General features: G+C 31.8%; 3 protein-coding genes across 4 annotated transcripts; 2 read left to right on the forward strand and 1 right to left on the reverse strand.

Moving 5' to 3' along the window:
- On the forward strand, nt 1-9,849 carry LOC146918235 (zinc finger protein BRUTUS-like). 2 transcript variants are annotated; one of them, XM_085719866.1, is made up of 15 exons: nt 1-548; nt 1,740-1,949; nt 2,095-2,199; nt 2,713-2,907; nt 3,044-3,399; nt 3,872-4,100; nt 4,499-4,667; nt 4,754-5,965; nt 6,053-6,224; nt 6,350-6,571; nt 6,648-6,785; nt 7,421-7,655; nt 7,814-7,873; nt 8,318-8,389; nt 9,057-9,849. In XM_085719866.1, exons 4-15 carry the CDS (start codon nt 2,797-2,799, stop codon nt 9,186-9,188), a joined length of 3,108 nt encoding a protein of 1,035 aa, XP_085575992.1. In that variant the 5' UTR covers nt 1-548; nt 1,740-1,949; nt 2,095-2,199; nt 2,713-2,796; the 3' UTR covers nt 9,189-9,849. The 2 variants fall into 2 exon arrangements, with proteins under 2 accessions (XP_085575992.1, XP_085575991.1); XM_085719865.1 differs by lacking the exon at nt 2,095-2,199.
- A 1,859-nt stretch (nt 9,850-11,708) lies between these two features.
- Nucleotides 11,709-14,311, forward strand: LOC146918236 (DUF1639 family protein, putative (DUF1639)). The gene is made up of 3 exons (XM_085719867.1): nt 11,709-12,545; nt 13,754-13,826; nt 13,957-14,311. The coding sequence occupies exons 1-2, from the start codon at nt 11,934-11,936 to the stop codon at nt 13,823-13,825; spliced, it is 684 nt and encodes a 227-aa protein (XP_085575993.1). The 5' UTR covers nt 11,709-11,933; the 3' UTR covers nt 13,826; nt 13,957-14,311.
- Nucleotides 14,312-19,983: 5,672 nt separating this feature from the next.
- Nucleotides 19,984-21,238, reverse strand: LOC146918237 (uncharacterized). The gene has a single exon (XM_085719868.1). It carries the CDS (start codon nt 20,808-20,810, stop codon nt 20,082-20,084), a length of 729 nt encoding a protein of 242 aa, XP_085575994.1. The 5' UTR covers nt 20,811-21,238; the 3' UTR covers nt 19,984-20,081.
- Nucleotides 21,239-24,713: the final 3,475 nt, after the last annotated feature.

A 24,713-nucleotide genomic window follows, 5' to 3' on the forward strand; every position in this document is an offset into this window, starting at 1 on the left:
GCTCGCAGGTTGTCTTTTTGCAAACTTAAAATTTATTTTCTCTTCTCACAAAATTAATTTTTACAAAAAAAAATAATAATTCACGAAAACAAAAATCTTACAAACAGTTACAACAACAACGAAGACTCAAAACCTAGAAAGAGAAAATTTTCCGGGAAAATTCACCGAGAAAATTCGCTGAGAAAATTCGAAAACGAAAAAAAGAAGAGAGAGAGAGAGAGAGAGAGAGAGAGAGAGAGAGAGAGAGGATGGCGACGCCGTTAATCCCGCAACAGCAGCACTTAGACGGCGGAGGAGTGGCGGTTCTGACGAATCTTGTTCATCCTTCTTCTTCCAATGGTGGCGGTGGATTCAACCGTTCCTCTTTAACGGAATCGCCAATTTTGATTTTCTCGTTCTTTCAAAAAGCGATTGGGAACGAACTCGATGCGTTGCATCGATTAGCTTTGGATTTTGCTACTGGAAATTGTTTCGATATTGGACCGTTATCTGAACGGTATCATTTTCTTAGATCGATGTATAGACATCATTCCAATGCTGAAGATGAGGTTCATTTTTTGATTATTTTATTTTATTTTTGTGAATATTTTTTTGTTCTTGTTGAATTGTGGAACTGTGTTTTGTTTATGTTGAAAAATGAAGATTTCTATGGTTTTTTGATTCATGATTTTTATTTGTTTGATAGTTTTAGCAATTTAGTTTGTGGAAGATGTTGGATAAGTTGAAGTGGTAAAATACTCTGTAGCACCGAGACAGACTTCTGATCATTCTATGTGTCACTGACACATGTGATTGCATTGAATTATGTCATTTTTTCAAATTATTATCAATGTCAGTGTCGTGGTCTGGTGTCTGTTGTGTTTGTGCTTCATAACTAAAATATTTTGAAATTGGAACATTTTGTGCTATTCTTTTGTTGATGTAGAAAAATGAAGACTTGTTGAAATGTAGAAAAATGAAGACTTGATAATTTTAGCAATTTAGTTTCGGGAAGAACTTAGTTAAGTTTCAGTGTTAAAATATTTTAAAATTGGAATATTTTGTGGTATATTTCATTTGAGTATAGACTGGTAACTTTGAAATGACACTGCATAATTATAGGATTCGAATGTGATATTCCTTTCCTGCTGGTGTTTTTTCCCCATCTATACCGCTGTAGTTGTTGAACTATGCATGTATGTTTGGTTATGCAGTGCCAGAAATTGATTTTGTAAAATTGATTCTGACTAAAAGGTCTAAAAGTGTGTTGAAGGTAAAATCATTTATGTTTGGATATATTAATGTAAAAATGAGTTGATCAATAAATTTGAGTGTATAAATCAATTCTAGAATCAAAAGCTCCAATTTTTAGCTTCAAGTTAGAATCAGTTCTGGGGCAATTATCTTTTTTTACTCGTGAGCAACCAAACATGTCAAAATCAATTCTACACCTCTAGAATCAATTTTGGCTTTTCTAAAGGGTAACCAAACATACATGTAGTGATTTTGCAGTGCTGTCACTGCTTAGCTACAATTAAATTGACTGTATTCTTATTCCAACAAAATCCGATTCTATTTTGATTTATTGCTAAATTGGGCTTTTTTACGAAGGTTACTAAATGTAGTTAGCAAACATGAGCTGTCACATAATTCATTCCATTTTTAGTTGATGTGAAATGACTGATCGATCTATGATGACTTGGCTTTATGTTACTTGCTTTTCTGCTATGCTTAATTGGGGAATCTGTTCTGGAATACAGGTGATTTTTCCAGCTCTGGATAGGCGTGTGAAGAACGTAGCACAAACATATTCTCTTGAACACAAAGGGGAAAGCAACCTCTTTGACCATTTATTTGAGCTTTTAAACTCTTCCGGTGACAATGATGAAAGTTTCCGAAGGGAGTTAGCATCCTGCACAGGAGCTCTGCAGACATCTGTTAGTCAACACATGGCTAAGGAGCAGCAGCAAGTAAGTTTATTCGATATATCTTTCCTTGATTTCCATCCAATTGAACTATTGCAAAAAGATAAATGCGAAGTTTGAGATAACAGAATAGAGAAAAAAATTTCCCATCTTACTAGCTAAAGTACTATTTGCTGGATGGTTATTGCAGAAATTATATTTTCCGCTGTTGATGTGTAATATACTTTGCATACTTGATGCTCAAATATTCTTGTTATGACCCAACACATGTTCTTCAACTATTGGTTCAGCCACGGTAATATAACATTTATTAGAGATATCAGATGCTGTCTTTAAATTTAACGATTACGGAGTTGTTGATTTCTCATGTAAACTTTCACTTGCTGGTATGGTAGAAGTTTACAAAGTAAGTATTAAAACTTACTATTATCTTTCCAAAACAAGAAATTGGCTTTTCATGTAGCAGAATTTGGACTGAGCCTCGGTTTTCTATGGTTGACGAGAGAGTATCCTCTAGAAGAAAAACAAAGCATATAAATTTGTGCATGTTTACGATAATACTATGAAAATTGTGCATGAGTGGCCGGGGTTATCAACCAGAAATTTCAAAGAATTAACCTTTGTGAGATGCTTACATATATGTTCATGACACTCTCCCTTAAGGGAATTCACACAATACATGTATCTCTTTACAAAGCGATCAACTAAATAATTTGTTTTGGTGACTGAGCCCTTAATTTTAAATGGCTGAAACTATTATTTTTCTGGTTATGTTTGTCTGATATTTTTATTTATTGGATGATATCAGGTTTTTCCGCTGCTTATTGAGAAGTTCTCTGTGGAGGAGCAAGCATCTTTAGTTTGGCAGTTTCTTTGCAGTATTCCAGTGAATATGATGGCAGAATTTCTACCATGGCTTTCAACATCAATATCACCTGATGAATCTCAGGATTTGCGGAAGTGCTTAAGCAAGATAGTGCCTGAGGAAAAGCTTCTTCAAAAGGTGTGGTTTTGAATTCTGCTTTAGACCATTTTTCTTTTCTTTCTTTTTTTTAATGCCACTTCATGGGTTGCAATAGAATTTGTATACATTTGATTTGTCATGGTAATGTATCTGATTATATTCTTGTTTATTGAAGGTTATTTTTACCTGGATGGAAGGACGAAGTAGTGCTAAAATGGTTGAAAATTGTTTAGATCATTCTCAGGTTCAATGTAGTCCTAGTCCTTTAGCCCATCAGAACGGGAAAGTAACATGTGCATGTGAGTCCACTGTATGTGGGAAAAGAAAATATTCTGCATCTCTTCTAGAAGTTCCGGATACAATGGGTTCACATCCGATAGATGAAATATTGCTCTGGCATAATGCTATAAAAAAAGAGTTAAATGAGATAGCAGCAGAGACCAGAAAGATACAACACTCTGGAGATTATACTAATCTGTCCGCTTTTAATGAAAGGTTGCAATTCATCGCCGAAGTTTTCATATTTCACAGGTATCATCACCTTCACTTGTTTATGCAATTCTATGTCTGGTGGAATCATCTTATGTTCCTTCAATGAAACATTTGCTTTTAAATTTCTGAGAGTCTATCTCTTTTGTTTGTTTTTCAACCTAATTTGCTTGTTACTTTTCCTCTGTTCATTTTTACCATACTCCTATAGTACAAAATGGTTCTTATAAAAGATTGACGTGTGATATAGCTATCTTGTGTATGTTAATGTTTTTATTGTGAAAATTACAGGAAATGGTTAAGAAATAGAATGTCATGGAATGCTTATGATACTCTCTTGCTAAAGACTCTTCTCGTGATCTTTAATTATAGTATCCTATACTTAATAGAGCGACAAAATGATAATTTAAAAAAAGTGAACTACTTTCTCAAATTCCGTCCTCTACTTATTTTCTTACGAAGTATTAGAAATGCACGGCAAGGAATGTTTAATTAACTATTTCTATAAATGCAGTATTGCTGAGGACAAGGTTATTTTTCCAGCAGTAGATGGGGATTTTTCTTTCTTTCAGGAGCATGCTGAAGAAGAAAGCCAATTTAATGACTTCCGATCTTTGATTGAAAGAATTGTAAGTGAAGAAGCAACATCTAGTTCAGAAGTTGAACTTTATTCCATGTTGTGCTCACAAGCTGATCATATAATGGAAACCATACAGAAGCATTTCCATAATGAAGAAGTTCAGGTAATTCTTCTGTCATTTCCATAATATTTCCTTAATCTGTAGTTCAATATTATGGCAAGAGTTTGACAAGAAATTGTTAGCAATGGACCCCCTACTGCGAGGACCTATTCTACGAGAAAGCCCATCAATACAATTGGGCCTGATGAGACAGAAAATGTGTAACTATAAATAATTGTGTAACTACTTTGAGATTAAAGAACTGGTTGGTTAGGGAGAGGGCTGGCTCTCAATTTCCTGTCAGTTATTTCATTTAATAATCGTGTAACTACTTTTAAGAAACTGCCCAGTTTCGTTCCAGACAGATTTGTTGTAATAGTGTGTTCCACTTGCTCAGCTAGTTGCGACGCCAATCTGCCCTTTGATCTGTTTTTAACATGGGTAATATCTCACATCTGTAGGTTCTTCCACTTGCACGGAAGCACTTTAGCCTCCAAAGGCAACGTGAACTAGTGTATAAAAGCTTGTGTATGATGCCTCTGAAATTGATTGAGCGTGTCCTACCATGGTTTGTTGGATCATTAACCGAAGATGAAGCAGAGATATTTCTGAAAAACATACAATCGGCAGGTTCTATATCTATTTTGATTTACTTCTCACTAAAAGAAATATATTTTTGCATCTTCTTTATCTGACAAACTGCGTATCTGTTCCAGCTCCAGCAATGGATTCTGCTTTAGTCACACTCTTCTCTGGTTGGGCTTGCAAGGCTCGTAAAAATGGTCGGTGCTTGTCTTCAAGTGCATCACGTTTCTGTCCTGCTAAAAAAATAGTCCGGTCTTCGTGTCCTTGTGCTTCTGCATTGTCTGGTAAAGATTGCTTAGTATTAGCTGAATCAGATGGGACCCAAAGATCAGTCAAGCGAAGCATATTAGAGTTGCAAAAAAATGGAGATGTCTCAAAAACACCAGAAAATGAATCGGCCCTGAAACCATGTTGTGGTGCCCGGTCTTGTTGTGTGCCAGCGTTAGGGGTCAACAGTAACAATTTGGGGCTGAGTTCACTTTCTGCAGCCAAGTCCTTACGGAACTTCACTTCTTCCGCCCCATCTATTAATTCCAGTCTTTTCATATGGGAAACAGACAGCAGCTCATGTGATGTTGGCTCTGCAGAAAGACCAATTGATACCATATTTAAATTCCATAAAGCTATACGCATAGATTTGGAGTATTTAGATGTTGAATCTGGAAAGCTTTGTGATGGCGATGAAGCAACTATTCGGCAATTTACTGGAAGATTTCGCCTTTTGTGGGGTTTATACAGAGCTCATAGTAATGCTGAAGATGACATTGTTTTTCCTGCATTGGAATCCAAAGAGACACTTCATAATGTGAGCCATTCATACACGCTGGATCATAAGGCGGAAGAAAAGTTATTTGAAGATATTTCTTGTGTTCTTTCTGAGCTTTCTGTCCTTCATGAAGCATTGCAGCGTTCCCATTTGTCAGAGGATTTAAGTGAACGTAATTTGGGAATATCTGATGTCAATGATAGTGATGATATCAGAAAGTATAATGAGCTTGCAACTAAGCTACAAGGGATGTGTAAATCTATACGAGTGACCCTGGATCAGCATATTTTTAGGGAAGAGCTCGAACTCTGGCCATTGTTTGGAAAACATTTCACTGTGGAAGAACAAGACAAGATAGTGGGCCGGATAATTGGTACTACCGGGGCAGAAGTTCTCCAGTCAATGTTACCATGGGTGACTTCAGCACTTACACAAGATGAACAGAACCAAATGATGGACACATGGAAACAAGCAACTAAGAATACAATGTTCAACGAATGGCTAAATGAAAGCTTGATAGAGAGTCCAGGATCTACATCACAGACAGAAACATCAGAACATAGCACTTCTCAAAGAGGTCTCTAATATGCTTTGCCCTTGTTTCATGTTGTGAAAATTGTATGGTGGAAAAATTAAAAATATTGATTGTTATGGTTTTGTATAGGTGCTGAATATCAAGAAAGCTTGAACCTGAATGATCAGATGTTTAAGCCGGGTTGGAAAGACATATTCCGGATGAATGAGAATGAAATTGTGTCTGAAATCCGGAAGGTTTATCGTGATTCAACCCTTGATCCAAGGAGAAAGGCATACCTGGTGCAGAATCTCATGACAAGGTTGATTCCAGTTTCCATAATTCTCTCCTTTTATATAATTATGATGTAATTAATGCATGTTCATTTGATAGAAGTTTAACCTATTGTCTTCAAGCTCTTTTTCATTAGTTCTTTGTTCATTGTAGTCGCTGGATAGCTGCCCAACAGAAGTTACCTAACTCTCAATCTGGAGAATCATCTAATAAACAAATAGAAGGGTGCGCACCTTCATTTCGGGACCCAGAGAAAAAAGTATTTGGTTGTGAGCACTATAAGAGAAATTGCAAAGTTCGAGCTGCTTGTTGTGGGAAGTTATTTACATGCAGATTTTGTCATGACAACAATTCAACCGATCACTCAATGGATAGGTAATATTTTTTTCTAGATTTCTTAATACTTTATAATGATATTTATTTCTTCTAATTATATGCTTGATAATTGCAGAAAAGCAACAACAGAAATGATGTGCATGGCCTGCCTAACTATACAGCCAGTTGGACCCATATGCATGACGCCTTCATGTAATGGACTTTCAATGGCAAAGTACTACTGTAACATTTGCAAATTTTTTGATGATGAAAGGTAATTTTGGTTCTTACTTTAGAATATATAAGACTACCATTCAAACCACGTTTTGTTACATAAGAAACCCTTTTGATAATATTTCCTTCTTTCTAGAAAAACATAACCCAGGCAAAAGGTTACAAACTTATTATAGCTTTCAATTTCTTATTACTCTATTAATATGCTTGCGGATGAAGATTACAATCTAAGTTTACACTCAATGCCAATCTATAGTGGTGAATGCAAGGCTTGATTTGTACTCTAAGCTGAAAAACTCATCTCTTTCTTCGAAAAGTGGTGGGCAATAGTTGATATGAGTAGCCAGTTGGCATCTAGTTAGTGTGATGGACAATGCCTTTTTAATGTGGTTTTACTGAATTATATGTTGAATGTTTGGGAATCATTTTTTTCTTGGGTGTTTCAAGTTATATTATTTTGTTTAGGAGAGGATTAAGGATTCTCTTTATTACTGTTTTCCTCTTTATCTCAGTAATTTTGTATCTTTGATGTTATATGATTTTCTTTGCTAGAAATATTTGGAAGCATATTCCATCTATGGTCTGATTGATTATTAATCTGTCAAGTTTGTAAATTCATTAGTTTATTTTTCCATCGTACCTTTTGGCTTTTAACATGGCATCGTTGTTCCTCAGGAATGTTTACCATTGCCCGTTCTGCAACATATGCCGTGTTGGACAAGGGCTTGGCATAGATTACTTTCATTGTATGAAATGCAATTGTTGTGTGGGGATCAAATCAGTGTCTCACAAGTGCCGAGAGAAAGGCTTAGAAATGAACTGCCCAATTTGTTGTGACGACTTGTTCACATCAAGTGCAACTGTCAGAGCTCTAGTTTGTGGGCATTACATGCATTCATCTTGCTTTCAGGTATGTCACGCCCCTTTTAGGGTTTAGCCACCCACCCAGACCAAGAAAAAAGAAATCTGCAATTGAGCCATTTCACATTTATTTTCATTCTTTTCCTTCAAACAGAGTAATCATAGAATGTTTTGCATTTAATCTCATGCTTTGTTTTAAATTGTTAGGCCTACGCTTGCAGTCACTACACATGCCCAATCTGCAGCAAGTCATTGGGAGATATGGCGGTAAGAACAAAATTCTTCTATAGTCTGAAGTTGTACTGTTGCTAGGCATACAATTCTACATATTTATTGATCCTTTACAATCCTATTCATGTGTTTGCATGTTGTTGGAATTTGAGATAAGTGATGTAATTATGATGGCCCTGTTAAATTTCAATGCCTAAATTTTTCAGTCATGTCTGATTAAATAACGAGATAAACTACACAGTCAAAATTTGTTTAACTTTATGTTCTTTCTTTCTCCTTTCTTGTAAGCTGTGATTTGGATGGTTCATTTTATTGGAGGTCCGGGTTTAATCTTGATTGGATATTGGCATAATAATTATGAAAGTAGAAACTACAACATATTGAAGCATACGGATGCTTTTTTCAAGTAGAAATAGATTATAGGTATGCTTATATTTCATGACATACAACAGAGACTTAGCTATTTCTCTACCTACCTAGGTTTACTTTGGTATGCTTGATGCATTGCTGGCTGCTGAGCAGCTACCTGAAGAGTACAAGGACCGCACTCAGGTATTACTTCCGCCTGTCTTTAATATTCACATGGTCCCTGTTAAATTACTTTTCATTTTATTCCTTTCATTCGTTAATGTTATGTGACCATATAATTGTCCTGCAAAGAATTTGTTATTAATCTTGTGTTTCATGGTTTGTGTTTTAGGCAATTTAGGTTTCCTTTTCCCTCTCCTCATACCTAGTTGTATTGTCCATTTTTTCTTTTCTTATGAATTCTTTTGTCATCAAAATAATAACAATTATATAAATGTCGTGCCTAAAGATCCAATCTAACGTGACTTTTTTTTTTAATCTCATTTGGTATAAGTAGGGGGAATTTTATTATGTTGAATACCATTTGTTTTCAACATACAAAATTTTTCACAAATTATCATATACTTTTCATCCAAGGTTGGACAGTGTATGTTTTGAGTTGGAAGACATTAAATTTTGACCTAGTTAAATCGATATATTTAACAACAAATCAGCATCTATACTTTAAATTTGAAGTTGCACCAATTTTTCTGTTTCCACAAATCCATGATACAAAACCGTTGTTTTCACCCATCAGTTATTAATGTTACTAAGGACCAGCTAAACATATATAATTTTTGTTTAGGGGAGCTAAATATATCTATTGGTGTCATATTTACCAGTGACATTCATTTTCCTATTGCAAATGCAGGACATACTCTGTCATGACTGTGATCGAAAGGGAACTTCACAATTCCACTGGTTATATCATAAATGTGGATTTTGTGGCTCATACAATACCCGTGTGATCAAAAGCGAGACAACAAATTCCAGCTGCCCTTGATGCGTTTTTCTTTTAAGTAAAAAGAGTTTGTATATAGCGTGTGTTTGGATCCGCATGAATGTGTTTTTCTTGTGTCCAATGCCAGCTTAGCTCGATTCTATCGAAGCAACAAATTGGACATTCAAGTGGACATATTGCGGGACACAACGAATGCGGAAACAAACACGACTATACTTGTATAGGCAATCCAATTTTTTCCCTTCCAAGAACCTGTTATGAGATAATATGAGTGAGTCACTTCCACGTAGGCCTCTTATGAGATAGAAGCAGCAAACAAGTACCATAGTTCTCTTCCTAAAAAAAAAGTACCACAGTTCTCATGTATAGATCAAATTTCCCACTCTTTTTGCAATAGATGTTTTAGCCACTCCTCTTTTTTTCTCCCTTGTTAGAGTTCCCTCAAAGTTGGCACTATTGTTGCTTCACACATTTTGGGTGGGAAGAGATTCATCGAGTTACATAAGCTACTGAGCCTTATGAGATTTTTTTTTCCTAGTGATTTTAAGGAGCATCCATTATTTATAACACTGTCATTTTAAGCACGGTTATGTAATTGTTGTAACTTCTGTCTATATAGATAGATGCTATACACTGATAGAGTAATGAACTTTAGTAAAGTTTGAATGACAGAGTTCATATATGATAATGTTTTGAGTTTGAATTGTGGTGATAGATCTAAATAAACAAGCACTTTTGTTTAACAAAAAAAAAAATTCATGTAAATTTAAATCTTTAAATGTGTTTAATTTTGACATATTATTAAAAAAAATGAGGGAAAAGTTCAATACTATTAATGATTTGATGGTTATGATTAATTAACTATAGTTTCCTTCAAATTTTTTTTCTTTCTATTAATTAACTATAGTTAAGCAATGTGTTTCATACTTAGTTTCTAGAAGTACAAGTGTTTAACTCTAAATGATTTTTGTGAAAAATAAAAAACTTTGTTTAGGGCTGTGAAGTAAACATCTCAATTATTCCAAACCAAATTTTATTTTTAAATAATGTATTATCTGTACTTTTAAATAATGTATTATCTGTACTTTTTTCTTAGAAAAAAAAATGTGTCCTATTTTATTATAGAAAAAATGTATACTGTTTTTGTCAAGTTAAAAAAACATTGAATGCATAACCTTGTCTTTCAATCTATCAAAATTTTAAAATAGCATTCAATTGTGCACTTAGTTAGTCAAAATAACATATGACATTAAAATAACCCTTAATATCGACATTAACTCTTTTCATATAGGGGTTGAATGACAATAAGTAAAACTTATCGGGTTTAATATAATAATGAACAAGTATATTGAAGAATTAATATGACAATATTAACGAAACATTTAAACGTAAGAGACTATTTAACTAACATAGTGTATAATCAAAGACTATTTTGAAATTTCGATACATTGAGAGACTTTTATATCCACTCGTTATGGAGACTAAAATGACTATTATCAAAAAAATTACAATCAAGCAAATGCAAGTTGATTAATCACTCAATACACAAAACCTACGAAAAAGATGCACAAAATCTGAGCAGGGACCACATTTCACATAATGGTAAAATAGAAAATGGAAAGAGAATTCATAGTTTTCATTTCTTTTCTGCATGTTTCCTTTGACCAAATTACCATGAATTCCTTTGACCAAATTACCATGAAAAACAAGCATATTTTTACAATTAATATTCACAAAACAATAATAATTTTTTACAATCAGTTATTCCCGATCAAAGTTCCCGTCTGAGTTCAAGCTCCGCAAATGCTCTTGGAAAGAGGTAAATATAAATATCTTGTAAGTGTTATTTAAAGTCTTCATTGGCATTTGGAGGATTGTGTAGCTCAACTGATTTGAGTTAAGATCAAAGGAGTGGTAGAGTTTGAGTTCAATAAAAACACTAACATTTGTCATTCAGAAAAATAAAAGAAGAAAAAGTCTTCTTTGTCTTTGACACCATTTCTTCGCCCTATATTTTGATATGTTTTAATCCCTAACAAAAATTTCAGCATGAAGTTTTAATCCTTGTTAAATTTAAATTTGGTAAACTATCTTAAATCTTTTAAATTTTTAAATAACATTTGGCAAGCATGTTTAGAACCATATAAAATGTTCTTTCATAAAAATATAATTCGTGATATGTTTAAAACCTTTTAAAATGTCAAATTAATGTATGGACTAGTTTATCTTTCTTCTGAAAATATAAGCTATTAAACTAAACAATCTGATGCAAGTTATATATGAGTTTCACCAAAGACGAATTGTTCAAGAAAACACGAGTTCGATCCCTAAATAAAACAATCTTCAATCCGACTTTATTTACTCCTTACCGAATTTTAGATTACCAGAGTCATTTTCCTCTAAGAATCGGTGTTAAAACCTAAAATTATTATTTTTGTTACATACTTGGGCCACAAGTAAATTGTGATGTACAGTCCAAAATAAGAAAAAAAAAATAGAAAATGATAAAAAAAAAAACGTGTAAATCAATGAAATAAAATAACAGCAAATATTTAGCCGAACGTTGTTAAACCGATCTCACAAACTCCCTCTCTCTCTCTCTCTCTCTCTCTCTCTAGATATTGTCTCTTGTTTGTGTGTTCCTGTCTCTGTCATTCTCATTGTTACATTAACCAAATCAAAACTCCAAAATTCAACCTTTCTTCATTTCACATCTTCATCACACAAAAACTCACAAAAAAATTTGATTTTTTTTTTCTCTTCTTTCAGTGAAGAAAACGATAAACTATGGAACCAGAAAGATCAAAACCACTACACAACTTTTCATTCCCATGTTTGAAATGGGGTAACCAAAGAACACTAAGATGTGTCAATGAAAACAATTCCAACAACCCTTCTCTCAAAAACAATGAATCCATTGATGTTGTTCGTCAAAGAATCATGGGTGATCTCAAAATCGCTGCCAAAAAGCTTAAAGTTTCAATCTTTGAAGAAAATGGTGCTGTTAATGATGTTACAAATGTTAATGCTCATGTTGGTCATGTTGGTAACAATGTTGTTGCCAATGATGTTGTTGCCAATGGTGATTCTAATGCTGTTAGGCCTTGGAATTTGAGAACAAGAAGAGCTGCATGTAAAGCACCACTGGTACCGACGATGCCGTCGTCGGTACCGGTGGTGAAAGATGAAGGGAGGAGGTTTTTTGATGTGGGGTGTTCTTCACCTTCTTCTTCACCTTTGATGATGAAGAAGAAGAAGATGGTGAATGAGAATGAAAAAGTTAAATTTTCTGTTTCTCTTTCTAAGGAAGAGGTTGAAGAAGATTTTTGGGCTTTGGTTGGGACTAGACCACCTAGAAGGCCTAAAAAGAGATCTAGGATTGTTCAGAGACAATTGAATGTTAGTTGCTAACTCACTTTACTGTTTTCATTTTCAAAATCAAATTTTTGCTCTTTTTTATTTTTTGGTTTGATTTTGTTGTGTTTGTGTTTCTTTGTTTTGTTTTTGTTTACATGAGATTGAGATCAGTGGTGTCTTGTGAAATAGTGGCGCGATAGCGTAGCAGAATTTGAACAAATTGTTATTATTCCTTCTGTTGTTTTGTACAATGTTATCAAATAGAAAATAGTGGCGCTATAGCACTCTAGCTTAGAGATATTTGGACAAATTTTTATTTTCCATGATTGACAATACTTTGAAATTATATGTTTGTGTGTTTTTTGTTTGATTTTGTTGTGTTGGTGTATTGTTTTTTGGTTTTTGACATGAAATCAATGTTGTCAAGTTTCGACTATGGAGGTGCTTTAACGTAGCGGAGTTTTGAACAAATCGTTATTGTACTGCAATACACTATTTTGACACAATTGAATGTTAGTTACTAAGTTACTGTTTGAATTGTCAAAATCAAATCTGTGTAATTTTTGTTTGATTTTGTTGTATTGGTGTATTAGCTTTAAAATGTTATAGGGTATCAGAGTTTGAATAATCTGAACAAATCGTTATCGTTCTGTGATGCACTAATTTGTATGAAGTGTTGTCAAATAGTGGCTATGTAAACGTATAGCGTAGCAGAATTTGAACAAATCGTTATTGTTCCGTCGCAATTTTGTACGAAGTGTTGTTAAATGAAAAATAGTAGCGATATAGTACTGTAGCGTAGAGATATTTGAAGAAACTTTTATTTTACCATGATTGACAACACTGCATGAAATGGCACAGTCTATTAGTTGTGTTGATGTATTTTTTGTGTTGGTTTTGTTTTTGACATGAAATAGGTGTTGTCATATGGCAGCTATAGCGTAGTGGAATTTGAACAAATTGTTATTGTTCTGTGATACATTATTTCTTACAAAATATTGTCAAATAGGAAATAACGGCGATACTGCATCAGCGTAGCGAAATTTGAACAAAATGATATTTTCTGTGCTTGATAACACGACATGAAATGATTAGTGAAGCGATCATCATAGGTTTCATTTCTAGCTTTGTTGGAATTTTACAATTGTTCGTATGAATCATGTCTCATTTGTTGGAATTTTACAATTGTTCGTATGAATCATGTCTCAAAAGTTGTGTTCTGAAGTTAGTTTGTGGATTTCTTTTTGCAGACACTTCTTCCTGGGATGTGGTTGTCAGAGGTTACTGCAGATTCATACAAAGTTTCCGAAGTTCCTGAATGAGGTAAAGTTTGTACATTATGTTATGTTATTTTTTTGTCTTTGTAGTTAGTTATAGTTATCATGATTTTGAATTTGAATTGAGCTTGTGATAGATAGAATTCATGACTTATATGTGGTTACACGCTATGCAGGAGCTTAAATGAAAAACAAAACTGGATTATGGATGTTCCCAAATGTTTTTCTTGGTGACTTCCTTCGACAATGTCACATAAATAATGGTAATCTCCAAATCATCAATATGTAAATCAAAAGATCAACTCAATAATCATCAAATTTTGATATTTTTTGCATTTGGTTATTTGAATGTTGTAGCTTACAGATTCTATCGATCAACTTATTCAAAATAATTCTATTCACCATCAAATTGTTATAGTCCTGTAGTTTATTTAATCCTATGTTGCTCACTGAAGAAAGTGAACAATCATTTTTCGTGTATTGTAGTAACTAGTGAACAATCAAGTTGTTGGTCGTTGATCACGCAACAAATTCGTTATTTTTTTTAGCAGAATTGCGAATAATTTCGTGATGAACTTCATTGATTTTTTTTTTCCTGTAGGCTTTATAAAGCTAAGATTTCTCACTCCACTATTAATATGTATTATGGTAAAAGTATGTATGGCATTGGTTTTACAAGGTGTGAAGATTGAAAAATATTGATAAAGTGTCATATAAAACTTCTTCAACTATGCAATTAAATTTTCCATTCTATCCATGTAACGTAAGTCAAATGTAGCTAAAGTACAAATAAACAAAATGAATGAAAAGTTAGTTGCAATTTGTTATAGTAACATTGGTTGACTTTTTGATATTGAAAAGCAAAGTCATTATTGAATTGTTTATACCTGGTTGACCTTGTTTGTTTTGCTAGTGAAAATAGTTCAAACTTCGTTCAGAAGGTACCTACTCTTGTAGTGTTACCACTCATGAACTCACTGCTTTGACTTGAATCAGATTACCATTTGTCTTTTCTGAGAGAAAAGTACAGCAGGAATGTTTTGAAAAAAGTTTAATTAAGTTCTTATTGAATACACTTTTATGAATAAGTTATTTCTATAACTAATGGTGAAATAAGGTTAAACTATTTCCATGTAAGCTTTAAGCTGTTTTCATAAGCTATAATGAAGAGTTTATTGAAATAAGTCAAAATAGTTTATGAACATGTCATAAATGATTTTTATATGCTTACCAAAACACTTACATGTGCTTATCTTATAAGATAATGGACTCCACTTCGGTACCATTAAGGAGGGAATGTCGCTGACATTGACATCTGTTATAAGAAAACATGATCTCGGCTAATAGAGCAAAAATAATTCCATAAGCTATATTGTTTATGTACTAACGAATGTTTTATCTTTAAATAAAATTGCATCATTGTATTCAAGGATTTTCTTTACATAAAAAGGATTTTTTTTTTATCAGTTTCCGGTTCAATTCTAATCAATCCCGGCAAGCGAGTTCATCTTTGTTAGTCCATATCAAATTTTGCTCTGACTTTAATTGGATCACCGCTAGTGGACCGTGTGATTGGTCCTCCAAATTAATCGATCTTGGGACTAGATATCAAGTTTCCAAAAAATAAAATAAAATGGGCACACACACAAATGACGTGATCAAGGAGAAAGATAATGACTTGTTTGGTGGATTATAAAACTCATTTGTTCATTTTAAGAAAATACATATGTAACATCGACACTTCAGGTTGAGGTGTTTGTGATGGATGATCCATGTATTGGTGCGCGGCACATAATTACATTCAATAAACATATTTTTTTTAAATTATTATTATTAATATCTGTCAGTATTAGTATGGGTCTTCGTATGTGTCTTATATTCGTGTATGTGTCGGTGTAGTTAGAGATGTTAGCCAAACATAATGAAGGAGCTTTAACTAACTTTGCTGACTCAGCAAAGAGCCTATATAAGGAAAGAGCTAGTTCATTCTTTAACCACCTTCTACAACTTTCTCAATGTTTATCATTTCAGAATAAGGGTGTCCTTACCACCAAAAAAAAAAAAGAATAAGGGTGTCCTTACAAGATTTTCTCTAATTTCTTTTTATTTTTGAGGCAGCTGATAATTTGTTAAATTGCCACGTGTTATTGATAAGTTCATTTTTGTGCAAAAAATTGTGAAAATAACAAAATGTTGTTGTTTTTTTGGGTCTATCCTTCCATATTCATTCACCGACACACATGTTTAGTTTGTGAGGTGATTAAATTAGTTTTTACAATTCAATGATTTTCAAAATAAACAAATTGGTTATAAAAGCTTTTCTTCTGTACAAATAAAAGCATGTTTTTACAATGGTGAATATAATTATAAAAAGTATGTTTGATTTTTTTGGTAAACTGGAGTTGTTTTATGTCCACAATTCTAGAGACTAATCTGTTTGAGGTAACTGAGATCATTTAACGAGTTGATCTATTTCAACAAATGTTTTTCTATATGAATAGGTCAAGGATCGAACCCTAAATCAAATGGTTAAAAGATCTAACTATCTATCACTTAAACATGTTGGTAAAAAAAAAGTATGTTTAAAGTGTATATATTGTTAACATTTCTCACATATTTATAGTCAATTCAATGTTATTTATAGTGAATGCAGTACATGAAAGAAGGAGCAGTTATAGTTTTTTTTTGGTTACAAATGCAAAAAGAAATAGAAAATAAGTTTTGAACTAAGGGTTTAAGAAGTTAATGAGCTAAAAGATCAAAGTTCAAATTCCAACTAGTTTCATTCTTGTTTGAATCAATCCAATATATGAAAATTTTCAAATCAATGTGTGAATCAGTTCAATTAGCATTCTTAATCATAATTTCTCTAAAAAGAGTTTGTTAGATGTTTTTTTTTTTACAATTAAAAGTTTGTTAGATGTTGTTAATCATTGCTTTCTTCCTGCCTTCGCTACTAAAACAATTTCATGTTTGTAAAAATACGCACATTCAAATCGCATAAATTATTTGAAAGCAGACATCAAGACGCCAAAATTTGATGAATTTTTTAGAGTTCGAACCTAAACATTTACTCTTTATCTCTTATAATATTTTAACTCAACCAGATGAATTACCTTTTCCCCTGAAAAGTAACCTAATTATGTTTGTCACCCAATTTTATGGAATCAACATGAAAATTTCTTCTTCAGCCCACCAAAATATAATTGTGTGCACTCATTCAATTTTCCCTCCCTCACGATTTAATTAATCATTTATAATCTTATACTGAAAGTTCGTGTTGGCTTGGAAGGACATTAATTATTATTCACTAAACTAAAATAGCTCTCATTATTTAGGATAGGGTCTTGTTAAAGAGTTCCCCCGGGGCACTCTTTAAGCATCCTAAAATTAGAAATTATTCTTTTAAAAAGTCAACTATTACAATTTTCAATGCATTCAATACACAACTTTTCATTAAAACTTACCACTTAAAGTGCTTAAAAAGTGTCCCAGGGGCACTCGTTAATATTTCCCTTTAGGATAAGGTGGTTATGTGATGAAATCAGAAGTGCTTCAATACATTGTCTTCAAAACTCTTTGAAATGTACCCAAAAAAACAATCCATTAAAATAACCCAATTTTGATCAATAATGTTGCTAATTATTGGAGCTAAATTGAGACTCCACCCATTATGAAGAAGAAAAGACTAAACACATAAGTTAATGAAAAGTTTTTTTTTTTTAAATAAACAAAATTAACTCATTTTGTTCATTAAAGAAGTTTTAATACAAAATGAAATATATGATCAAAGTCTTCGTGACTAATGAAAGATAATAACGCGTTTGCTAATAAATAATTAGTACCATTGACTTGTCTCTTAATAAAACTTACCTTAAAATTTGTACAGAAGTTTTACAAGCATACACGCACCGAATTTGGATTGGAGATTGGGTTAGTTACCAGTGATTCCATCAATCAGTAGGCTGTAGTCTAGTTATATGGACACACTAGAAAAACCCAAATCCCGCAACCAAACTATTGCTTGCTTTAATCCTATTAAAAAAAAATCCACTTGGGTTGGCCTGGTGGTATTGGCTTGAGACCTGGGAGTGTGCTCCTCTTCGAGGTCTCAGGTTCGATTCTTTCCGAGATCAATTTGGGTGGGTTAATTTAGCTTCTTCAAAAAAAAAAATCCTATAAAAAAAAAGTGTTATAGTATAAATGATGGACTGAATGTATTTTGATTCCTATAAAATTGAAAAAAAAATATTAATTTTGATTTGTATAAAACATTTATTGGCCTTTAATTACTATATTTGTCAACATAGTACATGAGTAAATAAAAAAAAAAGCATGTTTCCGTTAAAAAAGTAGTTTTTTTTTTATATTAATCTTTTGTATAAATGATGGACTGAATGTATTTTGATTCCTATAAAATTGAAAAAAAAAATATTAATTTTGATTTGTATAAAACATTTATTGGTCTTTAATTACTATATTTGTCAACATAGTACATGAGTAAATAAAAAAAAAGCATGTTTCCGTTAAAAAAGTAGTTTTTTTATATATAATTTATATATATATATATATATATATATATATATATATATATTCTATTAAGAAGTTTCTTATTATACATATAATCTCCTATATTTATAATTGTTATATAATTTCTACATTTAAACTTTAGATACAAAAAAAGAATAAAATTTTCGTGGAGATAAAATTAAATTTATTAATTTTATAGTGATAAAAAATGTGTTTAATCCCATTATATATAAATTATATAAATGGAAGAGGAAATATATGGAGAAAATAAATTTATTTTTTTGAAATTTGAAAAGAATGGATTTTATTGATAGCAAGTTTCTCTTATAAAAGACACCCCATAAGAGAATATTATAGCATAGGGTTGAAGTTAACTAAACACAAATCATATTCTCATATGAAAAGTTTCCTTGTAACCACAAAAATTCACTTGTTTCTTGATAAAAATAATAACAGAATATTCTTGACTTAGAATAGAAGTTACACCTAACAACAATAAAAGATACATAATTTCAAACACCGTGTGGAATACCATCACAAATAATTAAAGTGAATTAGTGGAACTTAATCATTACTTAATTTACTTTGACATTGTTCATGTGAAACATAACTTGTCAAAGTTCAACAACTAGAGAAATGAAGGGATAATTGTATGAAAACAAAACAACCATGAAATAACAAATCAAACATGTCATGTAATTGAAGTTCTATATGTACCAATTGAATAAATCAAATAACGAATTTTCCATCAAGGTTTTGTTTTGTTCTATAGAACATATACTAGTTATCATATTTTACAATTAAAGACAAAACGTTAGTTAAATAGATGGGACATTATTCATAAATAAACCTATACTAATCTGAACAAGCACCAAAAGGCACAAGGTTCCATAATTATGAGGAGTCCTAAAAATAATGCAAAATAGGACAAAACATCAAACATGGATTTCCATTTTGTTGTCTCCTAAGACCATGTCATTCAGAATGTATATAATCTATTTCTTCTTATTCATTTTCTTAATATAGATGCTTAATTAACTTCATCAATCAATAGTATGATTGAATTGATTTATTTTAACTTATCTACAGGCATAAACACCTCTGAGACTGTTTGTGAAAGTTTGTGAAAGTTAATGGAAAGAATTTATAACATATCCATAAACCGTTTTTAGTTTGTTTTCATAAGTTCTTCAAGATAGCTTATAAAAATAATTTATAGTTTATATGAAAACAATTTTTACATAGTTTTTATCTTTCAGTTATAGAAATAGTTTTTACATAAATACTTATATGATAAGCGATTATGCTCTATGAAGCATAGACATGGACACCATTCACAATTATGCTCTATGAAGGAGAGACATGAACACCGGACACGACATTGACACGTCGACACCGATAAATTTTTAAGAAATTGACGTAATTCAATGTAATCACAAATTTTGTGCCGTGTCAGTTTCGGACACGACACATGTCAGACACCAAGAAACGTCTTCAATCAAATCAAAAGTGTCAGGGCAACACAAATTATGCTATAAACACTTGGTTAAATTGTTTATCCAAACCGAGCCTATTACTATGCTAACTAACCTATAACAAGCCAAGATGAATATATGAAATAATCATAACATACCAATCTAATTAACTTTATTGATCAGAACAAAAAATAAATATGATAACAAGAAAGATGAAACTATTATATTATAACATGTTACGATATTTTTTTATTTTTGGTGAACATAATATGTGATTGTAATACATATGAACAAAATCACTTCTTACTCTTCTTAACCTTTCCAATACTTAAAAATGAACCAAACCTAAAGAAATTTGCACTTCCCTTTGAAACACAAGGAGTTGGTACATTTAGAACAGGACTAATCCAATGACCATTTCCATAAGATCCTCCATAACTCTTACCTGAATTAGATTTTTGCATAGGATACAAATTTATGTTAGACCATGATGATGTTTTGGTTGTTGAGGATGATGTCTGCTTGTTTGAACTCATTTTTTTCGCCGAACCAGTTGAGTTACTTCTATACAAAGGAGGTAAAGAAAAACTCAAATTCTTCTTTGTATCACAGTTGAGACTTTTGCTTCTACTAAATCCCCAAAAATACTTGGAATGATGTTTTTTCTCGTTATTAGTACTCACATTTAAAATCTCTCGAACGGTTTCTGTTCCGGACTGAGCCAAGATCCACCGCGGATTAGTTTCTTTCTTCATTTTGTCAATATTTGAAGCCGATGGACGCGGAGGAAATTTTGTATGATTAGATTTCACAAAAGGGGTGTGTTTTGGAAGGATCTTACCATTAGAGAAAAGTTCATCAGCTGAAGATGATTCAAACTCAAGAATGTTACTTGTGTTGAACTCAAAATCAGAATTTGAGTCTAATAACAATGTTTCTATGCAAGTAACATCTTTTTGAAGTTGAAACTCAGATAGATTATGAGAGAAAGAGAGACGCGGCGGAGTACTTGTTTCTGAGCACATAATTACAAACAAAGAATCAAAATTCAAGGTTGATTTTCAAGACTCAAAGACATGATATGAAGAAAGCAAGGAAAAAATTCTAAGGTAAATAGAAAAAACAAAATGGTTTTTGGTTGAAAATAGGAAATTATTTTGGCAAAGGAAACAGAAAGAACATGTATCAATATTTATTCAAGTTTCAAGAAGATTTAAAGTTCTTTTTTTCTTAAAAAAGAAACATGATAGGGTTTTGTGTATTATTGGTTGAGAGTAGAAACAAAAGAGGAAAACAAAAGAATGTGTGATTTCAAAGAGAAAATGTTATTTATGTGCAAATTTTGAATTGGCAAAAAAAAGTGTAAATAAAGTGAGTAAAGGTGGTTCTTGATTAGAGGAAATTAGTGACTGCAACCACAATCTAATTATGCTGAATTCAAGGAATAATGTGTGGAGATTTTGTCTATAAAATATTCAGCCTACAAGACTTGCTCTATAAGATATAGAATTTTAAGATTATCATATCCTAACCACTGATTAAGCCCTTTGTTCTTTTCCTCTATCATATTATAATTATATATTGATAAGGTAAGAGTACATTGTCTTATCTTATTTATCATTTAAAGGGCTCCCTTTAAACAATTACAAAACTAATCAAGTGATTGAAAAAGTGCTTGCAAATACTTATTTCAAGAGTACCTTGATCATTCATCAAATACTTATTTCAAAACTAATTTAGTTTCTTAATAAAAATTAGCTTTGATTTATGACTATATTGTATAACAAAAATATTTTTTTAGTAACCATTTTGATTATTAGTGTGAAGTATCTATCAATTTTGTCGATAACTTATTTTTGCGAGAACCTGGCAAGTCAACAAGAATATGATCATATGGATGATTTTATTTATTTTTATCTACTTTTAAAAAATTTGTTGAAAGGTCTAATTCACCTCATTTAATGGCATATTGATTAAGAGACTCTCTGATTAAAAATTAAAATAGATAAATAAATAATTAACAAAAAAAGGCAACAACTCACTTAATAGCCCTACTTACTTAGTTTTTTCCCTCTTATTTCTCATTTCATCATTTTAAGGTAACAAGTATTTTCATTATGTTTTGAAAGTTAAGAAAATTCTGCTTGATTTCTTGAAACATGGTCTCAATAGAGTTCCAATGGAAAGAGAAAGAAACAAAATTTCATTAACCTGGATCTTATAATTATTATTGTGAAACTGTTGCAATGAAAATAACTTCCTACCTACCAGCCAAATGTGTCACATTCAACTAGCACCAAGTGTTGCAAAAATGTTATAATTAATTAAGCATGCTAATCTTCTTTAGGTACGAATTTTTTTAGCTATAATTAATTTTACAAGGTGGTAAAGTTGTCAAAGATCAATTCAGCTAAGAATATAACTTTTTGGTGTTAAAGTATATATGTGTGTGTATGATCTTCAAGTATCCTGCAAATGTTTGTCACACATTGAATTGTACTTGGATGTTGAAACAAAATGAGCTCAATGAATGCTTAAAGAATAAGTTTAATTGACATGTTGCATTAACTTGAAAATACTGAAGTCTTCTTAATCTACCTGACATCAACACTCCGCGTTAAAGGTATGACTGAGTGTCTGACATGTGTTGTTGTCCAACACAATTAGGACACGGCTCTAACAAGTCGGCACATGCATTTGGCTAGACATGAAAAGGGACATACACCAAAATTTCCAATACTGTTTATGATGATGATCAACTAAGGATTAAAAGGCCTTAAATTGATTAGATTCGTTATTGCATTTTGATAGTAGATGAATGGGAGGTGAAAGAGATAGTTCAATAGTTTTTTTTTTTTTTGAAGGAGATAGTTCAATAGTTTGTCATCTTGTTTTATTTTATTTTATTGCGAAGAAATAAAGTGCTTAAATTGTATAATGACGACTCTTATACTATCTTTGAACTTGAATCATTATCATAAGAAAATTGTAATTACTTAACAAGATTTTGATATAATGATTATGTAAATCTTGATTCTCAATTTATTGGTGTTTACGTGTTTGTGTCGTGTATAATATGTTTATATATGTATATGCTTCATAATGCCATTAAAGTTACAATATTAACATGTGTACATGCTACATAGTTCATAATTGAGGTTATGATATTATGTATAAGATAATATAATATTGGTGAGAAGAGAACCCTAGACAATTGGGATTTAGGCCCTGATGTGTATAACTTTCTGAGCATGGGATGTATGGGTCACATTTAAGGATGGACCCAAAATTCTCAATAGATAACTATTGTTCCTTCTTTTAGCCAATACACATAACCCATTTTTGTCAGCTTGCCATGTGAGCAATTTCCCAACATGGAAAAATGAATAAGCTCAAAACCTTGATGACAAAAAAGTCCTTAACTTCATATTTGAGATGCTCAATACTTGCCACAACATGAGACCCTACCCATCAATTTTTGAAGGATCCCACAGTACCATCTATCTTAATCCACAATTGGCATTACCATAAAAATTGGTTTTGTTGCAATAAAAAGTGTAACCAAAACCATAACCTATATATTTGAAATATGTCATGAACTTTTGAGTGAGACCCATTACCTATCTTTGTTACATGATTGATAAATAGTATGGAGACTTGGCTGTGGTTGCTTTAGTGGACCCTAAATAAATGAAAATGTATCACGAAGTTTCAGATAGACACCCGGATCGAATACCTCAATTATGTAGGTGGTTTTGCCCTCTTAAGATGCCTTGTTTGTGGTATTTTGATTCGCCGCCGCGTCCACGTTTCAGAACACTGGTGACTGTTCGATCAAGATTTTTCATATTAGCTCGACTTTTATGAGTTATAACACATTAAAAAATTTTGGACCGCCTGATTTTAATCGAAAGATCATCGATATCTCGAATGCAGGGAATCCCTAACTACAACAAACCCGAATTCTTGTTTATGTACGTATAAAATAGCTTATCAATGTGAATTGTTTTTTTATCATTAATTCCATGGATAATTTTGAGTAACAGGAATTTGAAATCTCCAAAATACATACTATTGCAGCTACCAAAGTTGATTCACTATTTACCTATTTCTATGTATAATTTTATGACTAGTTAGGATTAGATTTTGTTGGTACTTGAACGAAACTTAGGTAAGTGTTTCATTTTCAATGCTTTGTCAAGGACAACAAAAGCCTAGCATGTTAGAGAAGAGATTGACAACTGCTTGATGACATTGTCTCCCACCTTTGATTTAAGCATTGCCTATCATAAGAAAAACTGTCTATATTGGGAGAGACACTTGGAGCAATAATATAACAACTTTGTTTTGAAAAGAAATATTTTTATTTTTATCATTATACATATAGTAAATGATTGGGTGTAATGTGTAGTAAAAAGTATTTCTCACATATTTCAATTGTTTTGAAAAGATATATTTTTATTTTTATCATTATACATATAGTAAATGATTGGGTGTAATGTGTAGTAAAAAGTATTTCTCACATATTTCAACAATAGCACCATATATTTTAACACACTTTTTAAAACACTTTATTTAGTTAAATTTTAAATAGATACCACTATTTTGTAAATAATCACACACAATTACGTGGATTACATATAAATTTAGTGGAAACTATACATCTTAACCAATAAAAGAAAATGTGCTTCTCATATTTCTCAAAAACTAATGAAAAAAATAGTGTCAGATAGTTGAAAATGTTTTGTTGAACGAGTCATAACACAAGACAATATACAATTAGACATAACAAATCCTAGAGAGAAAATTGGAATAATCCACATTGTAAAAAAATGGTAAAGATTAATAGGTTAATAAGATAGAATAGTTGAAAGCAAAGAAGAATGATAAAAAGTCAAACTATAAAAGAAATTTAAAAGTAAATGATC

The sequence above is a fragment of the Medicago sativa genome, chromosome 6, assembly GCF_051527215.1.
Source record: "Medicago sativa cultivar Bolivia chromosome 6, Bolivia_mono, whole genome shotgun sequence".
Taxonomy (NCBI): Eukaryota; Viridiplantae; Streptophyta; class Magnoliopsida; order Fabales; family Fabaceae; genus Medicago; species Medicago sativa.